Raw genomic sequence first — 27,044 nt, 5'->3', positions numbered from 1 at the left:
GGTCATCTAGGGCCCAGGGCAGGCCCAAACCACAGTCGTTTCCTCGACAGGCTGGCCCTAAGAAATCGGTCAAGCCCCGGAAACAGGCATGGAGTACCAGACGTCCGGCCCCCAAGCCAGATGACAAGCCTGCGGCCTGACGGTCCGGGTCTCCCCTTGGGGGATCCCAGGGTGGGAGGCCGCCTGCTGCAGTTCTCCCGGTGTTGGTCGTTCACTACGACAGACACTTGGGTTCTGGAGGTGGTCTCTCACGGGTACGCCCTCTCCTTCCGGCACAGACCCCCGGCTCGATTCTTCACCACGGGTCTACCATCAGACCGGAACAAGGCTACGGAGCTGCGGAAGGTATTGCACACTATGCTCCAGGCTGGAGTTATAGTGCCTGTTCCATTCTCCCAGAGGGGCCAGGGTTTCTATTCAAATCTATTTTTGGTACAGAAACCCAATGGGTCATATCGTCCGATTCTCAACCTCAAAGCACTCAACAAGTCTTTGCGGGTCCCGAAGTTTCGGATGGAGACCCTACGGTCCATCATTCTGGCGCTGGAACCTTGGGACTACATGGTGTCATTGGACATACAGGACGCTATGGCGGTCATGGCGGCTTCTCTGCGGCTGCAAGGAGTCCGCATGTTGCCGTACTTGGACGACCTGTTATTGGTGGCAGGATCTCCAGAGCTCCTGTTACACCACTTGGACCTGACCATTGCACTGCTGCAACGGCACGGCTGGCTAATTAACTGGCAGAAGTCCACTCTAATCCCGTCTCGGAGGATTCTGCATCTTGGAGCCTTATTGGACTCGGGACAGCAAAGGATCTTCGTGACGGAGGACAAGATCTCTGCTTTACAGTCAAGGGTGCGCAGTTGTCTGCACAGCCGCCGGGTGTCCTTACACTCGGCGATGAGCTTACTGGGCTCCATGGTGTCGGTGTTCGACATGGTGGAATACGCCCAGTTTCACTCTAGACCTCTGCAGCACCTGATCCTGTCCAAGTGGAACGGGCTGCCTCAGTCTCTGAAGTTCCAGACGATTGTGCTCACCCCGGAGGTTCGCCTGTCCCTTGCGTGGTGGTTAAAGATGACCCACCTCAACAAGGGACGTCCGTTCTGGGTTCCAAATTGGGTCCTGTTGACAACGGACGCCAGTCTTCGGGGCTGGGGAGCAGTTTCGGGTCCACACTTGTTTCAGGGCAGGTGGACACCGACAGAAGCGGAGCTTCCAATAAATATCTTGGAACTCCGTGCGGTCTTCAATGCTCTCCTGCAGGCACAGCGGTTTCTCCAGGGTCACCCGGTGCAGGTCCAGTCGGACAATGCTACCACCGTGGCCTACATAAACAGGCAAGGAGGAACTCGCAGTCGGGCGGCTCTCGTAGAGGTCTCTCGGATCCTGGTTTGGGCGGAGCGCAATCTTCCGGCCATATCAGCGGTCTTCATCCCGGGAGTGCTAAATTGGGAGGCGGACTTTCTAAGTCGCCAGGACGTTCATCCAGGGGAATGGTCCCTGCACCCGGACGTTTTTCAACTACTGGTGGACAGGTGGGGTCTTCCAGAAATCGACCTCATGGCGTCCCGGCACAACAACAAGTTGCCGGTGTACGGGTCTCGCACAAGAGACGAAGGGGCGTCTCTGGTGGATGCTCTGTCCGTCCGGTGGACGTTCAGGTTCGCATACCTGTTCCCTCCGGTCTCCCTTCTTCCACGGGTAATCCGGAAATTCAAACAGGAAGGAGGGACGCTCCTGTTGATAGCTCCCGCGTGGCCCAGACGGCACTGGTTCTCAGACCTTCAGGGTCTGTCCGTGGACAGTCCTCTGCGGTTGCCGCTACGACCGGACCTTCGGTCTCAGGGTCCTTGTCTTCACCCGGACCTGACTCGGCTGTCTTTGGCGGCGTGGCTGTTGAGACGGCCATGCTGAGGTCCTGGGGGTTTGCCAGCTCTGTGGTGCGTACCATGTTACGAGCTCGGAAACCGTCTTCCGCGAGGATATACCATCGCGTGTGGCATACGTTCTTCCAGTGGTGTCGACCGAGAGGTTATGCACCGCGGGAGTTTCGTCTGTCTCGGATTCTCGCCTTCCTGCTAGCGGGACTAGATCATGGGCTTCGCCTTGCTTCTTTGAAGGTACAGGTTTCGGCCCTATCTGTCTGGTTTCACCGTAGGATTGCTACAATCCCGGATGTGCGCACCTTTATGCAAGGTGTTCTCCGTATTCAGCCGCCCTTTGTTCCACCTGTGGCGCCTTGGGATTTGGCTGTGGTCCTGAGGGCTCTCCAAGGACCGCCGTTTGAACCACTGGGCTCAGTGGATATTAAATGGCTAACAGCTAAGACTGTTTTCCTTCTGGCCGTTGCTTCAGCCAGACGTGTTTCTGAGTTAGGGGCTCTTTCTTGTAGACCCCCTTTCTTGGTTTTTCATGGGAACAGGGCAGTGCTCCGCACTCGGCCCGAGTTTCTTTCCAAAGTTGTTTCCCAGTTTCAGGTTAACGAGGAAATAGTTGTTCCGGCCTTTAACTCACCGGGTCTGTCCGTGGGTGAGGCCTCTTTGGATGTTGTGCGGGCCTTAAGGACTTATGTGGACCGCACTTCTTTGTTTAGGAAGTCGGACGCTTTGTTGTCCTCTATGGCTTCTGTAAAAAGGGTTGGCCTGCTTCAAAGCAAACTTTGGCAGCCTGGATCCGTATGGCTATTTCTGAAGCTTATCTTCATGAAGGCCTACCGGTCCCTCCTTCTCTGAAGGCTCATTCCACTAGGTCTGTGGGTCCTTCGTGGGCAGCTCGACGTGGTGCCTCGGCAGTTCAGATCTGCAAGGCTGCTACGTGGTCTTCTGTCCATACCTTCGTGAGGTATTACAGGTTTGACACCTTCGCCTCTCAGGATGCTTCCTTCGGGCGGCGGATTCTCCTTTCTGCACAGGAGCGTCCCCACCCTTAAAGGATACTGCTTTGGGACATCCCCAAGGTATCCTGTGGATACCCTATGGACCCTGAAGTAGAAAATATGAGATATGGTAAGAACTTACCCTTGTTATCTCTATTTCTACGAAGTCCATAGGGTTCCACAGGACTCCCGCCCTGTCGCACCTGTGCTGCAGATGGGCTTTGCTCTGGTCACCGGTTTTCCGTCTCCCTCTGGTGAGAATGTGATTCTTGTATGTGTCCAGATCTTTGTTCTCTCTCTTCCTTCTCCTCCTCCGGCCTATGGCTTGGTAACTAACTGAGGTGCCTTGGCCCGGGGGCGGGGTATAGGAGGGGGACCTAGTGCATCCTGGGAGGCTGAAAGCTTAACTCTTTGGTGCCCTGCGACTGACGTCACACCTATACCCCAAGGTATCCTGTGGAACCCTATGGACTTCGTAGAAATAGAGATAACAAGGGTAAGTTCTTACCATATCTCATATTATTTCAAGCTATAACAAACAAACCTGGCAACTTAATTTCACTATTAGGACACTAGATTTTCCTCTGGTTTGTGAAAGGCTGGAACAGGTACACCAGAGTTCTGCAGAGAAGTTTCTCTCCTACTTTTCTACTTGTAGTGGGAGGGGAATACAATTTGCTGCAAAAGGGTGCAAACAGAAATCTGCATTAAGTGCACTGTCTGGGCTTAGGCTGGGTACACACTTGCACGATATCGGCCCAGTTTGTCGTTTCCGGGCAACTCGGAACGACAAAGTGGGCATAAGGTGCAGTGTGTATGCCCGATGGCGCGCTCCTGCAATATCTTGTGATTGGCCATGCTAGGTAATGTGTTGGCACAAAATACTAAGATATATGAATCTAATAAAGAGGGTGAATGCCTGTTTTATGTTGCATTATAAAGCATATCATGGCAAGGCTCTGTTCCTGTTCAAACAGCTTCCTGTGTTCTGCAATACTATACAGACAAGCAAGTTTTGAGAGCCCTAACATAACATGAACATTACAGCACCTTTTTTTCTAACTTTTTTATTGATTGTTTCAGTATTTCATAATGAGTGTATTTTGTATTTTCACAACATATTTAGCAACCTTGAAAACATGACTCTTTTGTGTGACAGTAGCTTAAACCTGTCCGGTACAGTGAATGTTTTAACATAACATTGTTTTACCTGTACCTAGAATACCTGCTATGGTAAGGCAGCCCTCAGGTACTTTTGGGTGACTGATCACTTCAAAGATGTCTACCTCCTCACTGTAGTCCTAAATGTAGTGCTTCTCTACCGGCATTGTGTCATGGGAAAGCTCCTCTTCGGGCTTGGGTTATGCCCGCACCTTTTCTCCGCCCATCTCACCATGCATTGTGGCTACCAGACTGTCACTGGTGTCTGTGAGGCTGCGGTGACTTCAAGGTACTTTAAAGGACCCTACACACTACTATGATATCTTCAACGATTTGGCCGATTCCGAAACGACAAATCACTCATATCGTCCAGTGTGTACACACTATTCTGTCAATCTCGTTAACGATTCCCCTCTTGTCAGCACTGTGTACGCACTACCGAACAACAAACGATATGCCATTCAGACCTGCACGATGCGGCCGCCACTTGACAGGCATTCCGATAGACACTGCCCTCCCAGACCTGCGTCAGACACAGATGCATGCACAGATCAATGACATCCGTGCATGTATCTGTGTAAAAAGCTTGTAAAGTGTAAAATAAAAATGACGTGCCCCCCCCCCTAAAAGCACAACCAGCCCCAGACTTTCCAGTGCCTGTCCTGGTTGTCTAAATAGGGGGACAAAAGACGTAGGGGGTCTCCTGTATTTTCCATAACCGGCACCGGACTCTTTTTAGCGGGGGTGTAATGCCACAGCCAGAGGAACCCTTTCACTGGTCCCCTGGCCAAAGCATTACAACTGACTGCTAATCAGCCCAATAAAGGGATCCCCCCCCTCCAGGGTAACCTAGGCCTGGGCTGATAGCCTGCACCCCAGGCCAGTGGGTGCCGGGTTGTTTGTGTAAAGTGTGGTGTAAAAGATAGATTAACTAATATTGTCTTTTGTTGGAGAACTACAGGTCCCAGCAAGCCTCCCCAGCATGATTGGATTAAGGGCCCACTGGTACCTGTAGTTCACCTGCAAAAGAAATTTTAAAATACACACAAGACACACTGGGACAGTATAATTTTATTAAAAGATACATGCACACTCACATTCACGCATACTCGACTAGAATCACTGTAGCCAATCACGTCCCCTTGTCCAGTAGAATCCACGACACCTGTAAAAAAATAAAAAGTATATACTCACTTTTTCCTAGCGTAGATCACGTCCTCTACGGTCCATGTAGGCATCCACCGTCGTCTTTAAACAAAAAAACAAAAAGTCCCAACCCACGAACTTAGAACCGTCCTCTAAGGATGGTGCTTCCCGAATGACAGCTCAACCACTGCACTTCTCTATAGAAATGCCTGGGCTGAGCGTTCATTGGCTGTCATTCGGTACCAAGTTCGTGGGTCAGGACTTCTCATTTTCTACTGCAGGGTCCATAGCGTATCCACAGGATACCTTGGGGTATAGGTGATGACGTCAGTCTTCAGGCACCACAGAGTTAAAGTTTTCAGCCTCCCAGGATGCATCTGGGTCCCTCTCCTATACCCCGCCCCCGGGCCAAGGCATCTCAGTTTTCGTCGGTGCCTGGCTGGAGTCAGAGGCACTGTGCAGAGGGGGGCTATGAAGAGCCCCATAAGTTTATTTTAAAGGCAGCGATGGCTGCACATCTGGGAGTAGAGCATGGACAGTCAGTACTGACGTCCATGCCGTCTCCCCTACACCCCGCCGGTACCAGAACGCTGGTACTGATCCGGGGATGCTGGTAAACATCTGGGGTCACGGCTAGCGGTGCCCCCAAATGTTTTGGACCATGGCCGGATCCAAGGGGATGCAGGTAAGCAGCGGGGTCCCGCGGTGGGTCCCGTCTGGTCACATGGTCCTGAGTCCCCAGGCAGGGGGCTCCCTGGGGACTGGCTGCAGCGTGGAGCCAGGCGACCAACCTGCGCTTCTACTACCCCCTGGGACAGTGGGCCGCTGCTGAGCGGCATGCACTGCGGCGTCCCAGGGGTTAATTGCATGCCGGGGGAGTGCACTTTCCCTGTCTTACAGCCGGCGCCTCCCCCGCTGCACACAGCCTCTCTGCTTAGGCTGACTGGCCATAGTGTGTCAGCGCTCCTCCCCCAGGCCGGCCTCCTTCCTCTCTACTCCTCGGTGGCCATCTTTACAGCATGGTGAACGCTGCTGGAAGCCTGTGAGCGGTGGCATCGTGGTCTGGGTCCCCCAGCATACCTCTCCTCCGTTTGCCAGTGGTCAGTGTATGCAGCGCTGAGTCCTACCAGCCTGAGGGTCTGAGTAGTGGAGGATCAGCGCTGATAGTTCAGGGATTTGTTTCTTCTGCATTGTATGTGACTGAACTGCTAGCCCTGCTGTCTGTACTTTCACTTTCTACTGTGAGCCTTATTACTGTCCCTGATCTTGCTCTGCTCAAAGCCCTTGCGGTGCGCGGAGTGCAGGGCGTTTTTCACACTATACCAATAGTATAGGTGTGAGTGTCTCATACTTTACCATCATGTCTGAGACTGATTTTCCTCTCCAGCTCATGTGTACTAAATGTTATGTACCGATAGCGGAGGGGGAGGGTAACGCGGAGGGGCTATGTCGCCAATTATGGTCACGGCTCCGGTACAGTGGGCTTGTTTCGGTAAGGGGCTTACAACCCTTGTGGGCCAGCTAGCTCCGCCATCTGTGTTTACCCTGACGGGTCTGTCCCAGCAGTCAGTGGTGTCATCAACCATGCAGGGTTTCCCGAGACAACTGATGGTACCCCACAGTCTCCCCAATTCCCCTCACTGGGTTCCTCAGGCGCCTGCGTGGGTTAATACTCTGACTACATCGGTTCAGCATTTGTCCGATGTTTTACAGGGGGAGTCTGTGTTGCGGTCTCATAAGCGGCCGGTGGCGTCTCTATCTGTTCCTTATGAGGATGACGATAAGACGTCAGATGATGGGGAGATTCTGGATCTATCTGACCAGGAACCTCTCCGTACCAAAGAGCCGGACGCTCAGTCCAAGGTGTATATCCCTGGTCTTATTCGGGCAGTCCGCACGGCTTTAGTTATTGAGGATGAGGATCCTCCGGTGGCCATATCCAAATATGCCTTTTTTAAGGATATTAAGGGTGAGGCTGCGGTGTTACCTATTTCTGATCAATTAGTGGATCATTTAGAGGAGGCGTGGAAAAGTCCAGGAAAACGGTATCAGCCCCAGAGGTGCTTAACCGTGGCTTATCCGTTTGCGGACAATTATTTTTCTAAGTGGGAATCCCCTCCGCAGGTGGATTCACATGTCACACGCCTAGTCAGAAGTCCCACTTTGCCTATGCCTTCGATGTCATCCTTGAAGGATGTCACAGACCGCAGGGTGGAGATCTGCCTCAAATCTGTTTATTCCCTGGCAGGGGGAGCATCCAGACCGGCTATGGCCGTGTGTTGGGTAGCCAGAGCTATGGAGCGCTGGGCGGATAGTTTGGAGGCGTCTTTGGACTCTGACTGTTTCGGCTGAACAGGCCGAGTTGGTGGGCATTCTCCGAGACTCGGCCACTTACATCACTGAAGCAGCCTTGGATATTTGTATGCTCACCTCTAGGATTTCCTCTGTGGCTTCTTGTCGCACCTTATGGTTGCGTTCTTGGAAGGCGGGCGCTGATTCCAAAAAGGGATTAGAAGGTCTGCCTTTCAATGGAGAGGTCCTATTTGGTCCAGATCTGGAGAAAATAGTAGCTACGTTGGCAGCAGCAAAATCTGCATGTCTTCCGTCTGCTACGATGCATTCAAGTGCTGGTATGTCGTCCTTTCGGCCTCACAGGGTCCAAGGTAGGCCTAAAGTACAGTCCTTTCCACGACAGGCTGGGACCAAGAAATCGTCCAAGCCCAGGAAACAGGCCTAGAGTACCAGACGTCCGGCCCCTAGGTCAGATGACAAACCTGCGGCCTGACGGTCCGGGCCTCCCTTTGGGGGATCCCATAGTGGGGGGCCGCCTGCTTCAGTTCGCCCAGTGCTGGTCAAGAACTACGACGCACACTTGGGTTCAGGAGGTGGTCTCTCACGGGTATGCCCTCTCCTTCCGGCCTCCATCCCGGTTCTTTACCACAGGTCTTCCATTAGACCGGAACAAAGCCTCGGACCTGCGGAAGGTTTTGCACACTATACTTTAGGGTGGAGTTATAGTGCATGTTCCATTCTCCCAGAGGGACCTGGGTTTCTGTTCCAATCTATTTTTGGTGCAGAAACCCAATGGGTCTTACCGTCCAATACTCAGCCTCAAGGCCCTCAACAAATCCTTGAGGGGGCCTCGGTTTTGGATGGAGACCCTACGGTCCATTATTCTGGCACTGGAACCTGGGGACTACATGGTGTCATTGGACATCCAGGAGGTTTACCTGCATGTCCCTATTCTTTTGCGCCATCAACAGTTCCTCAGATTTGCAATCTGCAATGAACATTTCCAGTTTCGGGTGCTGCCTTTTGGCCTGGCGACACCTCCACGTGTATTCACCAAGGTCATGGCGGCTCGCCTGCGGACGCAGGGAGTCCGATAGTTGCCTTATCTGGCCGACCTCCTGTTAATAGCGAGGTCTCCAGAACTACTTTTACACCATCTGGATCTGACGATTGCGGTACTGCAACGTCACGGCTGATTGATAAACTGGCAGACGTCCACTCTCATCCCGTCTCAGAGGATCCTGCACCTCGGGGCCTTAGTGGACTCCAGGCAGCAGCGGATCTTTGTGACGGAGGGAAAAAATCCTTGCTCTACAGTTGAGGGTACGCAGTTGTCTGCAGTGTCGTCGAGTGTCGATACACTCGGCAATGAAGTTGTTGGCTCAATGGTGTCGGTATTCGACATGGTGGACCCAATTTCACTCCAGACCTCTGCAGCTATTGATTCTGTCCAGATGGAATGGACTGCCTCGGTGTCTCAGGTCCCAGATGCTTACTCCAGAGGTTCGCTTGTCTTTAACCTGGTGGTTGCAGACGACCCACCTCAACAAGAGTCGCCCGTTCTGGGTGGCGAACTGGGTCCTGTTGACAACGGACGCCAGTCCCCGGGGCTGGGGAGCGGTCACAGGTTCACACTTGTTTCAGGGCAGGTGGACTTGGGCAGAAGCGGAGCTTCCAATAAACATCTTGGAACTCTGTGCGGTGTTCAGACCTCTTCAGCTGGCACAGCCGGTTCTTCAGGGTCACCCTGTGCAGGTCCAGTCGGACAACGCCACCACAGTGGCCTATTTAAACTGGCAAGGAGGAACCCGAAGTCGGGCAGCACTCGCAGAAGTGTCCCGCATTCTGGTCTGGGCGGAGCGCAGTCTCCCAGCAATATCAGCAGTGTTCATCCCGGAAGTCCTCAACTGGGAAGCGGATTTTCTCAGCAGGCAGGACGTGCATCCGGTAGAGTGGTCTTTGCACCAAGAGGTTTTCAGCTTCTGGTGGACAGGTGGGGTCTCAAAGAGATAGACCTCATGACGTCCCGACACAACAACAAGTTGCCGGTGTACGGGTATCGAACAAGAGACGAAAAGACGTCTCTGGTAGATGCTCTGTCCGTCCAGTGGACGTTCCAGTTCGCCTACCTCTTCCCTCCGTTTTTCCCTTCTTCCGCGGGTAATCCGGAAATTCAAACAAGAAGGAGGTGCGCTACTGTTGATAGCTCCCGAGTGGCCCAGACGGCACTGGTTATCCGACCTTCAGAGTCTGTCAGTAGACGTTCCTCTGAGGTTACCACTACGACCGGATCTGCTGTCACAGGGTCCTTGTCTTCACCCGGACCTGACTCGGCTGTCTTTGACGGCGTGGCTGTTGAGACGGCCATGTTAAGGTCCAGAGGGTTTTCCGGCTCTGTGGTGCAAAACATGCTAAGAACTCGGAAACCGTCCTCGGCAAGAATCTACCATCGTGTGTGGCATACTTTCTTCCAGTGGTGTCGACCTAGAGGATATTCTCCTAGGGAGTTCCGCCTGTCTAGGGTGTTGGCATTCCTACAGGCTGGCCTGGATCGTGGGCTTCGCCTGGCTCCTCTGAAAGTGCAGGTGTCTGCTCTGTCAGTCTGGTTTCATTGTAGGATTGCTGCGCTCTCTGATGTGCGCACCTTTATGCAAGGTGTTCTTCGCTTTCAGCCACCTTTTGTTCCACCGGTGGCACCTTGGGATCTGGCTGTGGTCCTGAGAGTTCTCCAGGGACCGCCATTTGAACCACTGGGCTCAGTGGACCTTAAATGGCTTACAGCTAAAACCATATTCCTTCTGGCCATTGTCTCGGCCAGACGTGTGTCTGATTTAGGGGCTCTTTCTTGTAGACCCCCTTTTCGGATTTTTCTGAGGAATAGAGCGGTGCTTCGCACTCGTCCGGGATTCCTTCCCAAAATGGTATCCAGTGTTCACATCAATGAAGAAATTGTTGTGCTGGTTTTCAATTCACCTGGACTTTCAGTGGGTGAAGCCACTTTGCGTGTTGTACGGGCATTGGGAATTTATGTTGACCGCACTTCTTCTTTTAGGAAGTAGGACGCCTTGTTTGTCCTCTATGGCTTCCGTAAAAAGGGTTGGCCTGCTTCAAAGCAGACTTTGGCAAGCTTATCTTCATGAAGGTCTTCCAGTTCCCTCCTCGGTGAGGGCTCATTCCACTAGGTCTGTGGGTCCTTCGCGGGCAGCTAGACGTGGTGCCTCTGCAGTTCAGATCTGCAAGCCTGCTACGTGGACTTCTGTCCATACCTTTGTGAGGTATTACGCTTTTGACACATTTGCCTCTCAGGATGCTTCCTTCGGGCGGCAGATTCTCCTCTCAGCACAGGAGCGTCCCCACCCTTAAAGGATACTGCTTTGGGACATCCCCAAGGTATCCTGTGGATACCCTATGGACCCTGCAGTAGAAAATAAGAGATATGGTAAGAACTTACCCTTGTTATCTCTATTTCTACGAAGTCCATAGGGTTCCACAGGACTCCCGCCCTGTCGCACCTGTACTGCAGATGGGCTTTATTCTGGTCACCGGTTTTTCCGTCTCGCTATGGTGAGAATGTGATTCTTGTGAGTGTCCAGATTTTTCTTCTCTCTCTTTCTTCTCCTCCTCCGACCTATGGCTTGTGACGTAACTGAGATGCCTTGGCCCGGGGGCGGGGTATAGGAGAGGGACCCAGATGCATCCTTGGAGGCTGAAAACTTTAACTCTGTGGTGCCTGAAGACTGACGTTATCACCTATACCCCAAGGTATCCTGTGGAACCCTATGGACTTTGTAGAAATAGAGATAACAAGGGTAAGTTCTTACCATATCTCTTATTTTTTTTGTTTTAAGAAGACGGTGGATGCCTACATAGAGACGATGTGTCCAGGGATTGTAGGTGTGTAAGTGGGAGTGTAACAAAGTGTGTGTCTTGTGTTTATTTTAATATTTCTTTTGCAGGTGAACTACAGGTACCAGCGGGCACTTAATGCCCTGCATGCTGGTACTTGTGATTCTCCAAGTACCAGCATGTGGGGAAGGCTTGCTGGGAACTGTTGTCCTCCAGCAAAAGACAATATTAATTCATCTATTTTTTTACACACACTATACACAATCAACCTGGCACCCACCAGGCAGGGGTTCCGGGGATATCCCCGGGCTCAGCCCAGGCACCGGGTGCCTTGGAGAGGGGGGGATCACTTTAGTACAGCCCATTATTTCAATTTTGCAGAATTTAGCATAAATCTTTTAAGGTGGTCGTCAGGTGTTTTGGTAAGCAAATGATCTATCGTTAACGATTTGGAAATCGTTAACGACATACAATATATTGTTTAGTCGTTTGAAAAATTCCCCAGTGTGTATGCACTTTAGTCCAGGAGCTCTGGGGAAATTGTTGACTACAGTGCATCGTTTGCAAGTCGTTTAATGTGTACCCAGCTTGATAGTACAGTTTTAAGGATATCCATTTTTGAACACAGGTGGCTTAAATTAGTACAGTACCTCAGTCAATTTGGTTTAACCTTCTGTGCTCAAGCATGGATATACTTAAAACCTGGACTGTTGGTGCCTTGAGGACTGAATTTTGGAATCATTGCTATATTGTACTTTTGTCAAGTTACACCGTTGCTATGTATATTCCTTGTACAGATCTGTGGTAGTTTGTGGCACCTTAGAAATAAGAGACATTAATAGTAGCGACACAGATTATAGGGCAGCAGCTGACAATGTTGCAGCAAGCTTTGATGAAACTGCGACTGAGTCTGAATCTGTGTAAAAAGGGCTCCCATGCTAGCAGCCACGCGTTTTCCTCATGCCAAGTTCTGTTGTGCTTCATCTATGACTTAGTACATGTGTACAACTAATTCTTGTGCGGTTGAAGCCACAGACCAGTGTCTCTAGTACACTGTGAGCGGATCTCACTGCGTCTACGATGCGACTAAGACCCAAAATGTAAAGAAAACTAAGGTATGCTACGCCTCTAGGGGTGTCTAAGTCGTGCCATATGCCCACTGTATGAAGACACATCTGTACAGTACATCTGCCAAAAAGAGGAAAAATAATTTTCTACTTCAGGGTCCATAGGGTATCCACAGGATACCTTGGGGTATAGGTGTGACGTCAGTCGCAGGGCACCAAAGAGTTAAGCTTTCAGCCTCCCAGGATGCACTAGGTCCCCCTCCTATACACCGCCCCCGGGCCAAGGCACCTCAGTTTAGTTTGGTGCCCGGCCGGAGTCGGGTGCACCTGTTGGAGTGGGGGCTAGAAGAGCCCCTGAAGCTTTTTCTTCATGCAGCTGTGGCTGCACATCTGGATGAACAGCATGGACAGTCAGTCCTGACGTCCATGCTGTCTTCCCTACACCCCGCCGGTACCAGAACGCCGGTACTGATCCGGGGATGCTGGTGGGCGTCTGGGGTCACAGCTAGCGGTGACCCCAGATGCTCCGGACCATGGCCGGATTCAAGGGGGACAGAGGTAAGCAGCGGGGTCCCGCGGTGGGTCCCCGCTGATCACATGGTCCTAAGTCCCCAGGCAGGGGGCTCCCTGGGGACTGGCTGCAGCGTGGAGCCAGGCGACCAACCTGCGCTTCCACTACCCCCTGGGACAGCGGACCGCAGCAGAGCGGTAGCGCTGCGGCGTCCCAGGGGTTAAATGCATGCCAGGGGAGCGGGCCTTCCCTGTCTCACAGCCGGCGCCTCCCCTGCTGCACACAGCCCTCTCTGCACTGTGCTGACTGGTCCTGTGTCAGCGCTCCTCCCCCAGGCCAGCTTCTCTCTGCTCCTCGGCGGCCATCTTCTCTGCAACGCATGGTGAACGCTGCTGGAAGTCTGGAAGGAAGCATCGTGGTCTGGGTCCCCCCGCATACCTCTCCTCCGCTGTGGCTCAGGTCTGTGTATGCAGCGCTGTGTCCTACCAGGCCCTGTGTCTGTGTAGTTGAGTGATCAGCGCTGTTAGTGCAGGAATTGTTATTTCTCTGCATTGTATGTGACTGTGCTAGCGCTGCCTGTAACTTTTCTTCTCTAAACTGTCAGCTTTATTACTGTCCCTGTTCTTTCTGCTAAAGCCCTTGCGGTGCGGTGCTGCAGGGTGGTCTCTCGCCTATTTAATACTTAATTGGTGAGAGAGGTCACATACGTGGTGCCATCATGTCTGAAAGTGATTTTCCCCTCCGGCTACAGTGTACCACGTGCAAAGTACCGTTAGCGGAGGGGGAGGATAGCGCGGAGGGCCTTTGCCGGCAGTGTTTGTCCATGGCGCGGCCTATTATGGTTACAGCACCGGTACAGGAGCCGCCCTGGGCTTGTTTCGCTCAGGCGTTAACAGCTTTAGTGGGCCAGTTAGCTCCGCAGCCCGCGTTTACTCCGATGGGTTTGTCCCAGCAGTCTGTGGTGTCGTCACCCATGCAGGGGTTCCCACGACAATTGGTGGTACCCCACAGTCTCCCTATTTCCCCGCTCCCGGGTTCTCAGGAGCCAGCGTGGGTTAACTCCCTGACGAGTTCTGTACAGCACTTGTCGGATGTGTTGCAAGGGGAGTCTGTGATGCGGCCTCATAAAAGGCCGGTGGCGTCTCTGTCCGCTCCTTATGAGGATGACGAAGGGACGTCTGATGATGGGGAGATTCTGGATCCTTACGATCAGGAACCTTTCCATACTAAGGACGCTGATGCTAAGTCCAAAGTATATATTCCTGGACTTATTCGGGCGGTCCGCACAGCCTTGGTGATTGAGGACGAAGTTCCCCCAGCGGCTAAATCTAAGTATGCCTTTTTCAAAGATGTGAAGGGCGATGCCACAGTCTTTCCTCTTTCGGGTCAGTTGGTGGACCATTTAGAGGAGGCGTGGAAACAACCTGGCAAAAGATACCAGCCGCAGAGACGCCTGGCGGTGGCTTATCCGTTCGCGGATAATTATTTTGCTAAGTGTGAATCCCCTCCACAGGTGGATTCTCACGTGACCCGTCTTGTCCGTAGTGCCACATTGCCGATGCCATCCATGTCCTCCCTTAAGGATGCTACGGACCGCAAGGTAGAAATCTGCCTGAAGTCCGCTTATTCCCTTGCAGGGGGGGCAGCACGGCCGGCTATGGCCATTTGCTGGGTTGCCAGAGCGATGGAGCGCTGGGCGGATTCATTAGAGGCTTCTTTTGAATCCGACTGTCCGGCCGAACAGGCGGAGTTGATTGGCAATCTCCGTGATTCGGCCACCTACATCAACGAGGCGGCTCTAGACATTAGTACTCTGGTGTCTAGAATTTCTTCAGCAGCGGTAGCTGCTCGTCGCACCTTGTGGCTGCGATCCTGGAAGGCGGACGCAGATCCAAGAAAGGTCTGGAAGCGTTGCCGTTTACCGGAGAAGTTCTCTTCGGTCCGGATCTGGATAAGATTGTGGCCACGCTGGCGGCAGCCAAATCTGCTTGTCTCCCGTCGGCCGCTGCTCCTTCTGGTTCTGGACCATCGTCCTTTCGGTCATCTAGGGCCCAGGGCAGGCCCAAACCACAGTCGTTTCCTCGACAGGCTGGCCCTAAGAAATCGGTCAAGCCCCGGAAACAGGCATGGAGTACCAGACGTCCGGCCCCCAAGCCAGATGACAAGCCTGCGGCCTGACGGTCCGGGTCTCCCCTTGGGGGATCCCAGGGTGGGAGGCCGCCTGCTGCAGTTCTCCCGGTGTTGGTCGTTCACTACGACAGACACTTGGGTTCTGGAGGTGGTCTCTCACGGGTACGCCCTCTCCTTCCGGCACAGACCCCCGGCTCGATTCTTCACCACGGGTCTACCATCAGACCGGAACAAGGCTACGGAGCTGCGGAAGGTATTGCACACTATGCTCCAGGCTGGAGTTATAGTGCCTGTTCCATTCTCCCAGAGGGGCCAGGGTTTCTATTCAAATCTATTTTTGGTACAGAAACCCAATGGGTCATATCGTCCGATTCTCAACCTCAAAGCACTCAACAAGTCTTTGCGGGTCCCGAAGTTTCGGATGGAGACCCTACGGTCCATCATTCTGGCGCTGGAACCTGGGGACTACATGGTGTCATTGGACATACAGGACGCTATGGCGGTCATGGCGGCTTCTCTGCGGCTGCAAGGAGTCCGCATGTTGCCGTACTTGGACGACCTGTTATTGGTGGCAGGATCTCCAGAGCTCCTGTTACACCACTTGGACCTGACCATTGCACTGCTGCAACGGCACGGCTGGCTAATCAACTGGCAGAAGTCCACTCTAATCCCGTCTCGGAGGATTCTGCATCTTGGAGCCTTATTGGACTCGGGACAGCAAAGGATCTTCGTGACGGAGGACAAGATCTCTGCTTTACAGTCAAGGGTGCGCAGTTGTCTGCACAGCCGCCGGGTGTCCTTACACTCGGCGATGAGGTTACTGGGCTCCATGGTGTCGGTGTTCGACATGGTGGAATACGCCCAGTTTCACTCCAGACCTCTGCAGCACCTGATCCTTTCCAAGTGGAACGGGCTGCCTCAGTCTCTGAAGTTCCAGACGATTGTGCTCACCCCGGAGGTTCGCCTGTCCCTTGCGTGGTGGTTAAAGACGACCCACCTCAACAAGGGACGTCCGTTCTGGGTTCCAAATTGGGTCCTGTTGACAACGGACGCCAGTCTTCGGGGCTGGGGAGCAGTTTCGGGTCCACACTTGTTCCAGGACAGGTGGACACCGACAGAAGCGGAGCTTCCAATAAATATCTTGGAACTCCGTGCGGTCTTCAATGCTTTCCTGCAGGCACAGCGGTTTCTCCAGGGTCACCCGGTGCAGGTCCAGTCGGACAATGCTACCACCGTGGCCTACATAAACAGGCAAGGAGGAACTCGCAGTCGGGCGGCTCTCGTAGAGGTCTCTCGGATCCTGGTTTGGGCGGAGCGCAATCTTCCGGCCATATCAGCGGTCTTCATCCCGGGAGTGCTAAATTGGGAGGCGGACTTTCTAAGTCGCCAGGACGTTCATCCAGGGGAATGGTCCCTGCACCCGGACGTTTTTCAACTACTGGTGGACAGGTGGGGTCTTCCAGAAATCGACCTCATGGCGTCCCGGCACAACAACAAGTTGCCGGTGTACGGGTCTCGCACAAGAGACGAAGGGGCGTCTCTGGTGGATGCTCTGTCCGTCCGGTGGACGTTCAGGTTCGCATACCTGTTCCCTCCGGTCTCCCTTCTTCCACGGGTAATCCGGAAATTCAAACAGGAAGGAGGGACGCTCCTGTTGATAGCTCCCGCGTGGCCCAGACGGCACTGGTTCTCAGACCTTCAGGGTCTGTCCGTGGACAGTCCTCTGCGGTTGCCGCTACGACCGGACCTTCTGTCTCAGGGTCCTTGTCTTCACCCGGACCTGACTCGGCTGTCTTTGGCGGCGTGGCTGTTGAGACGGCCATGCTGAGGTCTTGGGGGTTTTCCAGCTCTGTGGTGCGTACCATGTTACGAGCTCGGAAACCGTCTTCCGCGAGGATATACCATCGCGTGTGGCATACGTTCTTCCAGTGGTGTCGACCGAGAGGTTATGCACCGCGGGAGTTTCGTCTGTCTCGGATTCTCGCCTTCCTGCAAGCGGGACTAGATCATGGGCTTCGCCTTGCTTCTTTGAAGGTACAGGTTTCGGCCCTATCTGTCTGGTTTCACCGTAGGATTGCTACAATCCCGGATGTGCGCACCTTTATGCAAGGTGTTCTCCGTATTCAGCCGCCCTTTGTTCCACCTGTGGCGCCTTGGGATTTGGCTGTGGTCCTGAGGGCTCTCCAAGGACCGCCGTTTGAACCACTGGGCTCAGTGGATATTAAATGGCTAACAGCTAAGACTGTTTTCCTTCTGGCCGTTGCTTCAGCCAGACGTGTTTCTGAGTTAGGGGCTCTTTCTTGTAGACCCCCTTTCTTGGTTTTTCATGGGAACAGGGCAGTGCTCCGCACTCGGCCCGAGTTTCTTCCCAAAGTTGTTTCCCAGTTTCATGTTAACGAGGAAATAGTTGTTCCGGCCTTTAACTCACCGGGTCTTTCCGTGGGTGAGGCCTCTTTGGATGTTGTGCGGGCCTTAAGGACTTATGTTGACCGCACTTCTTTGTTTAGGAAGTCGGACGCTTTGTTGTCCTCTATAGCTTCTGTAAAAAGGGTTGGCCTGCTTCAAAGCAAACTTTGGCAGCCTGGATCCGTATGGCTATTTCTGAAGCTTATCTTCATGAAGGCCTACCGGTCCCTCCTTCTCTGAAGGCTCATTCCACTAGGTCTGTGGGTCCTTCGTGGGCAGCTCGACGTGGTGCCTCGGCAGTTCAGATCTGCAAGGCTGCTACGTGGTCTTCTGTCCATACCTTCGTGAGGTATTACAGGTTTGACACCTTCGCCTCTCAGGATGCTTCCTTCGGGCGGCGGATTCTCCTTTCTGCACAGGAGCGTCCCCACCCTTAAAGGATACTGCTTTGGGACATCCCCAAGGTATCCTGTGGATACCCTATGGACCCTGAAGTAGAAAATATGAGATATGGTAAGAAAGAACTTACCCTTGTTATCTCTATTTCTACGAAGTCCATAGGGTTCCACAGGACTCCCGCCCTGTCGCACCTGTGCTGCAGATGGGCTTTGCTCTGGTCACCGGTTTTCCGTCTCCCTCTGGTGAGAATGTGATTCTTGTATGTGTCCAGATCTTTGTTCTCTCTCTTCCTTCTCCTCCTCCGGCCTATGGCTTGGTAACTAACTGAGGTGCCTTGGCCCGGGGGCGGGGTATAGGAGGGGGACCTAGTGCATCCTGGGAGGCTGAAAGCTTAACTCTTTGGTGCCCTGCGACTGACGTCACACCTATACCCCAAGGTATCCTGTGGAACCCTATGGACTTCGTAGAAATAGAGATAACAAGGGTAAGTTCTTACCATATCTCATATTATCTTCTGATTTTATAATGGAGGCTATTTATGCAAACCAATATATGCTTTTTAAACACACAAAATCTTTATTCATTCCTATTAAAGCAAATCTAAAAAGAAAGGATTACATATTGGGTATAATTAAATTGAAAGCTACAGTGTTAATAATAGGGTTAGATCTTATTTCTTTTATCTCGATTTCACATACTTGATTGGACAACACCATGTCATTATTTCAGTCATCGCTTTGTACTAAGTTAGACTTCAAACATCATAGTGACGGTCACACTATTGCTGGGTACACACCGGCCGACATATCGGTCGTTCAATTGAATGGCTTATATATCGCGGGCACGTCGGCCAGTGTGTGACTGAATGACGTCGTTCAGACATATCACGTCGGCAGTGCAGCCAACCACCCATACACTTGCTGCACAGGCTGCCGGTAACTTACATCACAACTGGGCGGGTACATGTTAATGCCCGCCCAGTTGTGACGTCAGGCACGACACATTGGGCCGACGATTGGTAAGTGTGTTTGCACATATTAATCGTCAGATAGAACTGCAGATCAGCTGGATGGCCGATCTATCATTCTAATGTGTACCCAGCTTTAGGAGTTGAAAAAACGTGTTTACCCTTGTGAAGACTTAATACTATATCTGGACAAAGTATCATTCAAACCATAACAGTGTACCTTCAAGAGATTGCTTATTGTTTATCTGAGTGTAAGGATGGGTACACAGCTGGGCGATCCACAGACCTGCCGACCGATTGGTAAGCCAATGCACAGTTCTTCTGCTCCCTATGTCTGGCCTGACATCACAGCTATGCCGGCATTTTAAGATTAATGCCGGCCATACACGGTGCGATTTGAAAACGTACGACACCTCGGTACGTTTTTAAATTCAGCCCGATGCATCGCATGCTGCTGTGACTGGTAAACGATGCATCTTACAAGATGCTTCGTTTACTTATTTAACAGCATGACGGATCGCAGATCTTATGGTTTTTCCATAAGATCTACGATGCCGATGTACGACGGAGGGGACGCGCATCGCCGTCGGACAGCATGCCAAAACACACATGATATGCGCGATTGATCGTTGTGATCCATCGAAATCGTGCATATCGTGTGTAAAATCTTACTGTGTATGGGGGCCTTAAGGGCCGTATTCAATTGCAGGCGAAAAGTTTATGATGACGACATTTCGCCAGTTGAAGACTTTCCACCCATTTCAATTGCGAATGCCTAAGTGGAAAGTCAATGCATTCAGATATCTGAATGGAAACAGAAAAGAGTGCAGGTTTGGGGTGCAAAGTTGCAGGAACTCCCGTGCAGTGTTAGGACAGTCCCCCAAAGGTAAACTGCGTCAAAAAGTTATTAAAAAACCTTTATAAAAAAAGTACTTTTGTTTTGGGGGTGAAAAAGTGCAAAGTTGGGGGACACACTTAAAAACTAGCAAAATAGACTCCAGGGGGGTCCCCAAGTGTGCCCCAGGTGTTTTTTTCTTTGCAGGTGTTTGCAGCAGGTGGATTTTCCATGATTTTTAAAACTTTACTTTTGCAACTTTTAAATATGCTAGCCCCCATTTTCAGGTACCCCAAATTTGCTGGGACTAGATATTTGGATGAAAAAACATTGCTAAATGCTATTCTTCACCCCTTATGCAAATACGCTAATTAGCACCTATTGAGACCATTTAAGTACCCCCAAATACCTTCAGCGGGGCTATTCGGAGGTATCCATACTGATCCCCAATGTCAGTGCATCTTTTGGGGAGTGTCAGGCTGATTTCCCCAAATCTGACAGCACTTTTCGCCTGTTTGAGTTTCCCCGGGTCCCTTTCTCGCATCTCTTGGAATTGAATCGGGAGAAAAGCGCATGCGCGATACTTTTCCGGACCCAAAACCAGGGATGTAGGCGGAAAGTCCACCAGGCGGAAAGTCTGGGACTTTTCCCCGGCAATTGGATATGCCCCTAAGCGTCTTATATTCCAGGTTTAGCCTCTCTCTCACCCCAAATACGGTTCTCCTTCAGTGTTGCCCGCTTACTGTCCTGTCATAACATATGTATGTGCTCCGGGCCTGATTCACAGATGCGAGCTAATAGTGCCACCAATGTGAGAAAATATAGCAGCTGCCGGGATTTGTATCGAGATGCCCAATGACTGCTTCCGAGATCCAACCGATTGCGTACAAAGACTCAGCATTGGACGCAGATCAGTCGATTATCAAAGGTTGAGTAACTGTTTACTCTGAATGGACGCCGGAGTCATATTACCTACGTACGTGATCGCATTTACGTTCTGAGACCTGCCCCAAAATCGGTTGTGACACCCCTGCGATTGAGCCACCACTCCCCTGTTACCTCCCAAAACGGTCCCTGAATATCATTCACACTGTGGCCAAATCCTCACTGCGCCCGCCGATGGTAATGAATCTTGTCGCATGCGTAGTGCGACGTATACGCAGACCACTGATAATGGCTCAGCTGTGTAATCATCATCATTGCATTCGTCTCTGAATCAGGGCCTCCGTCATATATTTATAGCGGCCACAGCTGCAATAGCCCAGCAGTTACCCCATTATCTATGGTTGTGGACAAAGGGCAACGTATCTATCTCATGAAAATAATTGATTGTCCTTGTTCCTCTTCCCCATTCATTAAGTGGTTTAGTCGTAGCGAATTCTACTCTGAACGGTGCATGTTCACGATGAAAACTGGGGGGGGGGGGGATAATAGGCAGATTTTATTATTAAAATCTTTTGTATATATTACTTTTTACAATTTGAGAAAGTGGATTAATGCCGGAGTGAGAACCACAAAGTATTTGTGGTGTTTGTTGAAAAACAATTTATAATAATAGAAAGTGAACAATAGAAGCAAAACACTTATTTTGCTTATTTTAGATACATTTTATTTGCCATGTGAAGGGTTATAAGAAAATTCTGGGTATTTTTTAATAATAAAAAGATATCATTTTGTGTGTGTACTGCTGAAATATTGGGTCATACGACCAGTGCAAGAACTGCCAAATTAGGCTCAGCACGGGGGAGAAAACACAGTGGTGAAGAGGTTAATAATTGCAATATATTTCTTTCAAAATATACGTGTATTCCAATGTAAATGTATACAAATAATCCACATTACGGTAATCAGGTGTGTATAAAATACTCTTATGTTTCATGCATATACTTTTGTGTACATTTTGATAGCCTAATGTACTTTAGCTGAAATGTCATCTGCATTCTTTTCTACCATTGGATACATTGAGGTCATCTGTCTCCCAGCGGCTCTGCATATCGGCCTTATGTATTTTATCACTCTTTTACAGGACACTTCACATCTGAGGATGACTTGAATCTTCTGATAGCCAAGAACACACGGCTGGAGATCTATGTGGTGACACCAGAGGGACTGCGTCCTGTAAAAGAGGTCGGGATGTATGGCAAGATTGCCGTCATGGAGCTCTTTAGACCCAAGGTAACCCTGTTGATTCTGGTTTCAGGTTCCTTTATTGGACAAGGGATGCCTTAATGGGAATCATAGATGTTAGAGATTAAAGGAGTTTTTCTTCTTTCTTGTCATTGTGCTGTTTCAAGTTGGGAGTATCAGCATTTGTTGTGGTTATGTTGTCTGCAATGTTTGTATGATCTGAAATGTGTGAGCTGTACATTCCTCTGATAAGAAGCAGAATATGATAAGTTTTGCTTCATTATGCAGGGGAGTTGTGTTATTATATGGTTGTCTTGTGTGTTTATATCTAGGGCGAGAGTAAAGACCTGCTGTTCGTCCTGACCGCCAAATACAATGCCTGTATCCTGGAGTATAAACAAACGGGGGACAGCATCGATATCATCACCCGCGCGCATGGCAACGTACAGGTACTGCTCAGCAGCAAAGTCACACCCCCCTTTATCTTTTACTTGGTTAGACCATCTCCCTTCAGATAGTTATATACATATGCTTATTCTCTTTTCTGTTATATAATATTAATAAATGTCTCCAATACTTAACCTTTATTGCTTCTCTTCTGCTGTGTTTGTCAGGATCGCATTGGCAGACCTTCAGAAACCGGGATTATTGGCATCATAGACCCAGATTGTCGCATGATTGGGTTACGTCTGTACGATGGTTTGTTCAAAGTGATACCGCTGGAAAGAGACAATAAAGAGTTAAAGGCTTTCAACATCCGATTGGAGGAGCTTCACGTCATTGATGTCAAGTTTCTCTACAGTTGTCAGGCTCCTACTATTTGCTTTGTATACCAAGACCCTCAAGGCCGGCATGTGAAGACCTATGAGGTCTCCCTCAGGGAAAAGGAGTTTAGCAAAGGTCCCTGGAAACAAGAAAACGTGGAGGCTGAGGCTTCTATGGTGATCGCAGGTATGTACATGCAAAAGATACAGATCACTTCCAGTTACAGTCCTTTTCATTATAAATACTTCTAAGCTCCAGGGATGCACAATTATTGCAGTCTTTGAGCTACGCTATTTTACTCTTTAAAGGAGTTTTACAATTTCTTAGCCGTTTTACTATGTCGTGTTGTACTAGCCCCTCCTACAGCCTTTAGTAAATACTGAGCTTTATCTTTTCAGGTTAGTCCTCTATATTGCCAAGGCCTTCCAGCATTAGGAGTTTATTTACGTTGCCCTTGGATACAACAAAGAACTACTATGTATTCTTGCCTTGTGCATACAGCAAAGGGAAATGTAGTTGTCCAGTGGCAAGAATAAACCACTGTACTTGGTTTACATAAATGACTGGGATAAGACATGCAGAATATAGGAAGTTGGAAATCTAAAATGGTGTAATAAGTAAACGTTGTACAAGAGCACTTACAAACAAAAATCCCCCTAATAAAGTAATGTTATTTATATAGCAATTTTATCGCAATAGGACTTAATGGGGCCTATTTATCATTAAATATTTGTGGCATATTCCTTGAAATTCCCCGTTTCAGGGGATACCCGCAAAAAGTAAGTATCCCCTAAATGTACCATGGAGGGTTCCGCAGCGGATATCTCCGATATCTGCAGCAGTTCCTCCATTTCAGACAGCAGCCGCAGCACTCAAAGGTTTGTATGGGAGCTATGATGCTGTTAGATTTACCAAGCTGGTAATGGGAAGCATTGCAGAATTTGGCCCCCGCAGCTGACGCTTTATGAAGATAGCGTTGTGGTGCTGTAGCCTATAGTCTACACTTTGCAGAGATGACAGCAATGGCGCTGCACATGCGTGGCCAGTAGAATGCACATGACTCTAACAGCAGAGGGAAGAGGCTGCAGATACTGTCTCTTAACTCTGAGCACATCGCAGGGACGGGTTCCTTTCCGAGCCCCTGTCCCTGCGTGTACTAGTTGATACATTAGGGCGGTGTAATCGCATACTGCAATGCAGGGCTGTATCTAGGGATCAGGGCACCCCTGGCAAAGTAATGGACAGGCGTGTCCCCCCCCCCCCCCCCATATTTTCAGAATAATTACATTTAGTACTTATTTAATAAAAAAAAAATGATAGAGATAATAATAATATAAAAAAAAAGGAACCTTTCCATGTTCCTCCCAGCCGGGTTCCCCAGGGACCTTTCTTCCAATCAGCCAGCACCCACTTATGTCTACAAATCCAGCCCCCTTCCCCCTTCTGTCTAACCAGGAGGTGACCAGTCCCAGAGACAGGCTTCCCAGACATCCAGTCAACAATCAGGCTCAGTACTGCAGCACAGGAGCTTGCAGCATGCAGAGCGCAGAGGATCCAAGATGGGGCCAACAAGGATAAATGGAGCAGAGTGGAGTTCACTGTACAAAAAACCGGGCACCGGAGGATGCCAGGAGCATTACTGAGGCCAACCTTCCCCCACTTTCTGTCTGACCAGCCAGTCCCCTGTCCCCCACAGACCAGAGACACTTACATTATTTATTTTCAGTCTTCTGAGTGCAGCTGCGGCGGCCGGCTCCTTCTCAGTGCAGTGATGAGGCCCACGAGACGTCATGATGTCACGCGCGCCTTGTCTCAATGAAAAAAAAAACTTTATTCATTTAAACCAGCCGCAGCCGGCATGCGCCAGCGGCTGTCTGGCCCTGGACGTCTGCGCTGCATAGGAATGAGGGGCGGGCCCGGGACTCCAGTCCCGGCAGTCCAGTCCTGACTACCCCCTGGCCACAGGTGGCACCGACAGACAGCGTCCCCCCTCGGACGGCGCCCCTGGCGAGTGCCATCCTGGCCAATGGGTAGATACCATGATCTCTGCAATGCGGTCATGGGTGCTAATATTGCGCCCTCATATCGCATTGTGTATGTGATTATTGATAAATGGGCACCAAAGTGCTTTATATTTGCTTTACAAAAACAGATGCAAAATGAAACAAGGTTTATAAGATGACAGAAATGAGAGCTAAGTATTTGGGTTGCATTTTCTTGTTTTAACCACTTAACTGACGTGGTTGGATGGGATGTGAACGCAGCCAACTGTGCTTCAGCTGACAAAGTGTGTCCGCAACGCAGCCAACTGTGCTTCAGCTGACAAAGTGTGTCCGCTCCGCCCTGCTGTGTTTTTGAAGAGGAAATCCGTACTACACATGTGCAGAGCAGATCTCCTCTGACTCCCCGGACTCTCCTGCGGACCCGGCTATTTCTCACCGGTTTTGACGGAAAAAAATCGTACGTTAAATGGTTAAGGAACAAAAGGTGCAATTCTTTAGCTGGGAGACCCATGTAGAGGACATTGCAGCAGTCCAAGTGTGATGATACAAATGCATGTATGACTTTAGGCAGATCTTCAGAGGAAATGAATTGCTAGGTTCTGCACATGTTCAGTGTATTGCAATTCTGACCCCTTGAGCATAAGGCCAGTGGGTTGGCTACACTGTAGTTTTGTCTTGTATGACGGTGATAAGGACCTCTGTTTTATCAGGATTCATTCGCAGCCAGCTGGCACTCATCCACTCCTCTAGCTCAGCTAGACAGCCATTTTGCATTGACACTGAGTATATTAGTGAAGATACTCTATGGACCTACCGGTGAGAAACAGTTTGACCCAGCTAAGGACTGTGCTGTCCAGTCCAAACTTTTTTCAGATACGCTCAATTAGAATTCTATAGTTTTCAGTCTCATGCTGCAGGGGGATACAGAAGGATTAAGGGGGAGATTTAATAAAGCTTGGAGAGAGATAAAATTGGTGATAAATAGCACCAAGCAATCAGCACCTTACTGTCATTTTTCAAACACAGCCTGTAAAGTGACAGTTAGGAACTGATTGGTTGGTGCTATTTATCCAATTGTATCTCTCTCCAAGCTTTATTAAATCTCCCCTTAAGACTGAACAATCCCCTCTGTCTCCTGCCATCAAAAGATTATTAAGCACACACACCAGGGCTGTTTCAGTACTACTGTATGCCTTCTCCTGAATTCTGACTGCAATGAAATAAATATCATGGGTTGACAGATGAGTTTCCAGTTGACTTGCTAAATAACCTTTTCTAGAAAATGAAGGTCTGGTCCCGTTCTGTAGTTAGGGGCCCATTTATTAATGATCGCAATTGTAATGCGATCTTGGCGCAATATTAACACCCATGATCGCATTGCAGTATGCGATCATATCGGCCAAATGCATTACTGAGCGTAAAAGACGCCTGCACTGCGGCTCCTACTACATCCAACAGAAGCCTCCACCTTGTGCCACTGGGTTTTCAGCGGGGCTGGGTAGTGGCCTGGGACTGCAGTCGGGGAACGGAGATGCAGGTAAGTGCGCTAAGCGGTCCCTTACCTCTGGTGTTGAGACGCATCGGGGGGGGGGGGGGGCTGTGTGTGCAGGACGATCCTCAATAGGCGACCGGGACTATATTGTCTGTTGCCGGGAACGGGTGGTAGGACGCACTAGAGCGCATTATTTTGCGTCCTGCCACCTTGTAGTGTAGCGTACCCGGCCGTTAAAAATCACAGCCTAGGGGAGATTGGCGCTCCCCCGGCCACTTGTCCCCCAGACGCATCCTGGCAGACTTCCGGTTTGGAACTCCAGTGTCTGGTATAACGTGACCGCCTCAGGGTGAGACACGTGCAGTTGAGTGTTTGGCAGCGATGCGGCGGTGTTCTCAGAGGCTTGTCTGTCTCCTATATCCCTCTCTGTCAGGTTTGGCATATAGTGTTCTCTATATCCTACCATCACCCCGCTGGGGCTGGCTAGTTGATCAGAGTTCAGATTGCTGTTGTAATCATGCGTATTCATGCATTGTATGTGACTGTATGCTAGTTGCTGCTGCTTGTACACTACCTGTTGTTTTCAAGCTATCACTGTTTCTCCTCATCCATCTGACGGTGTGTGTGGGGGTCATTGATACATAGCCATTTTTGCATGTATATTGTGTACCTTATACCATTGATATAATATCATGGCTGAAGATAATGAGCAGGAGGCAAGCTTATCAGTTGGTTTATCTTGTAAATTCTGTTCTACAAGCCTCTCTAATCAGGATGTTGATGGAATATGTAGTAGATGTTGTAGATTATTACAAGAAATATCTAATACATCTGTACCAACAATAGAGCCACAAATGATGGCTATCACACCTCAAGCTTTGTCCTATTTGATACGCAAAGCTACTGAGGTTCGAGCTCCGGCCGTGGTACCACAGGCAGTACCCCACAGCCTATGCATCATCCTGTATATATGCCTCCTATGAATCCCTGTTGAGATTATTCTGCGGCTCACTCTA

At 50.4% G+C, this 27,044-nt stretch overlaps 1 protein-coding gene across 1 annotated transcript in view; it reads left to right on the top strand.

Moving 5' to 3' along the window:
* DDB1 (damage specific DNA binding protein 1) overlaps positions 1-27,044 on the top strand; it is a 53,813-nt gene that overhangs the window by 6,285 nt on the left and 20,484 nt on the right. The window contains exons 2-4 of the mRNA XM_088454512.1: positions 21,668-21,816; positions 22,101-22,217; positions 22,383-22,719. Coding sequence (XP_088310638.1) covers positions 21,668-21,816; positions 22,101-22,217; positions 22,383-22,719 — 603 coding nt within the window. The remainder of the gene's footprint in view (positions 1-21,667; positions 21,817-22,100; positions 22,218-22,382; positions 22,720-27,044) is intronic.

The sequence above is a fragment of the Taudactylus pleione genome, unplaced genomic scaffold (genome assembly GCF_031769625.1).
Source record: "Taudactylus pleione unplaced genomic scaffold, aTauple2 ptg000619l, whole genome shotgun sequence".
In the NCBI taxonomy this organism is placed as follows: Eukaryota; Metazoa; Chordata; class Amphibia; order Anura; family Myobatrachidae; genus Taudactylus; species Taudactylus pleione.
This window is presented reverse-complemented; position numbering and strand designations above follow the sequence as displayed.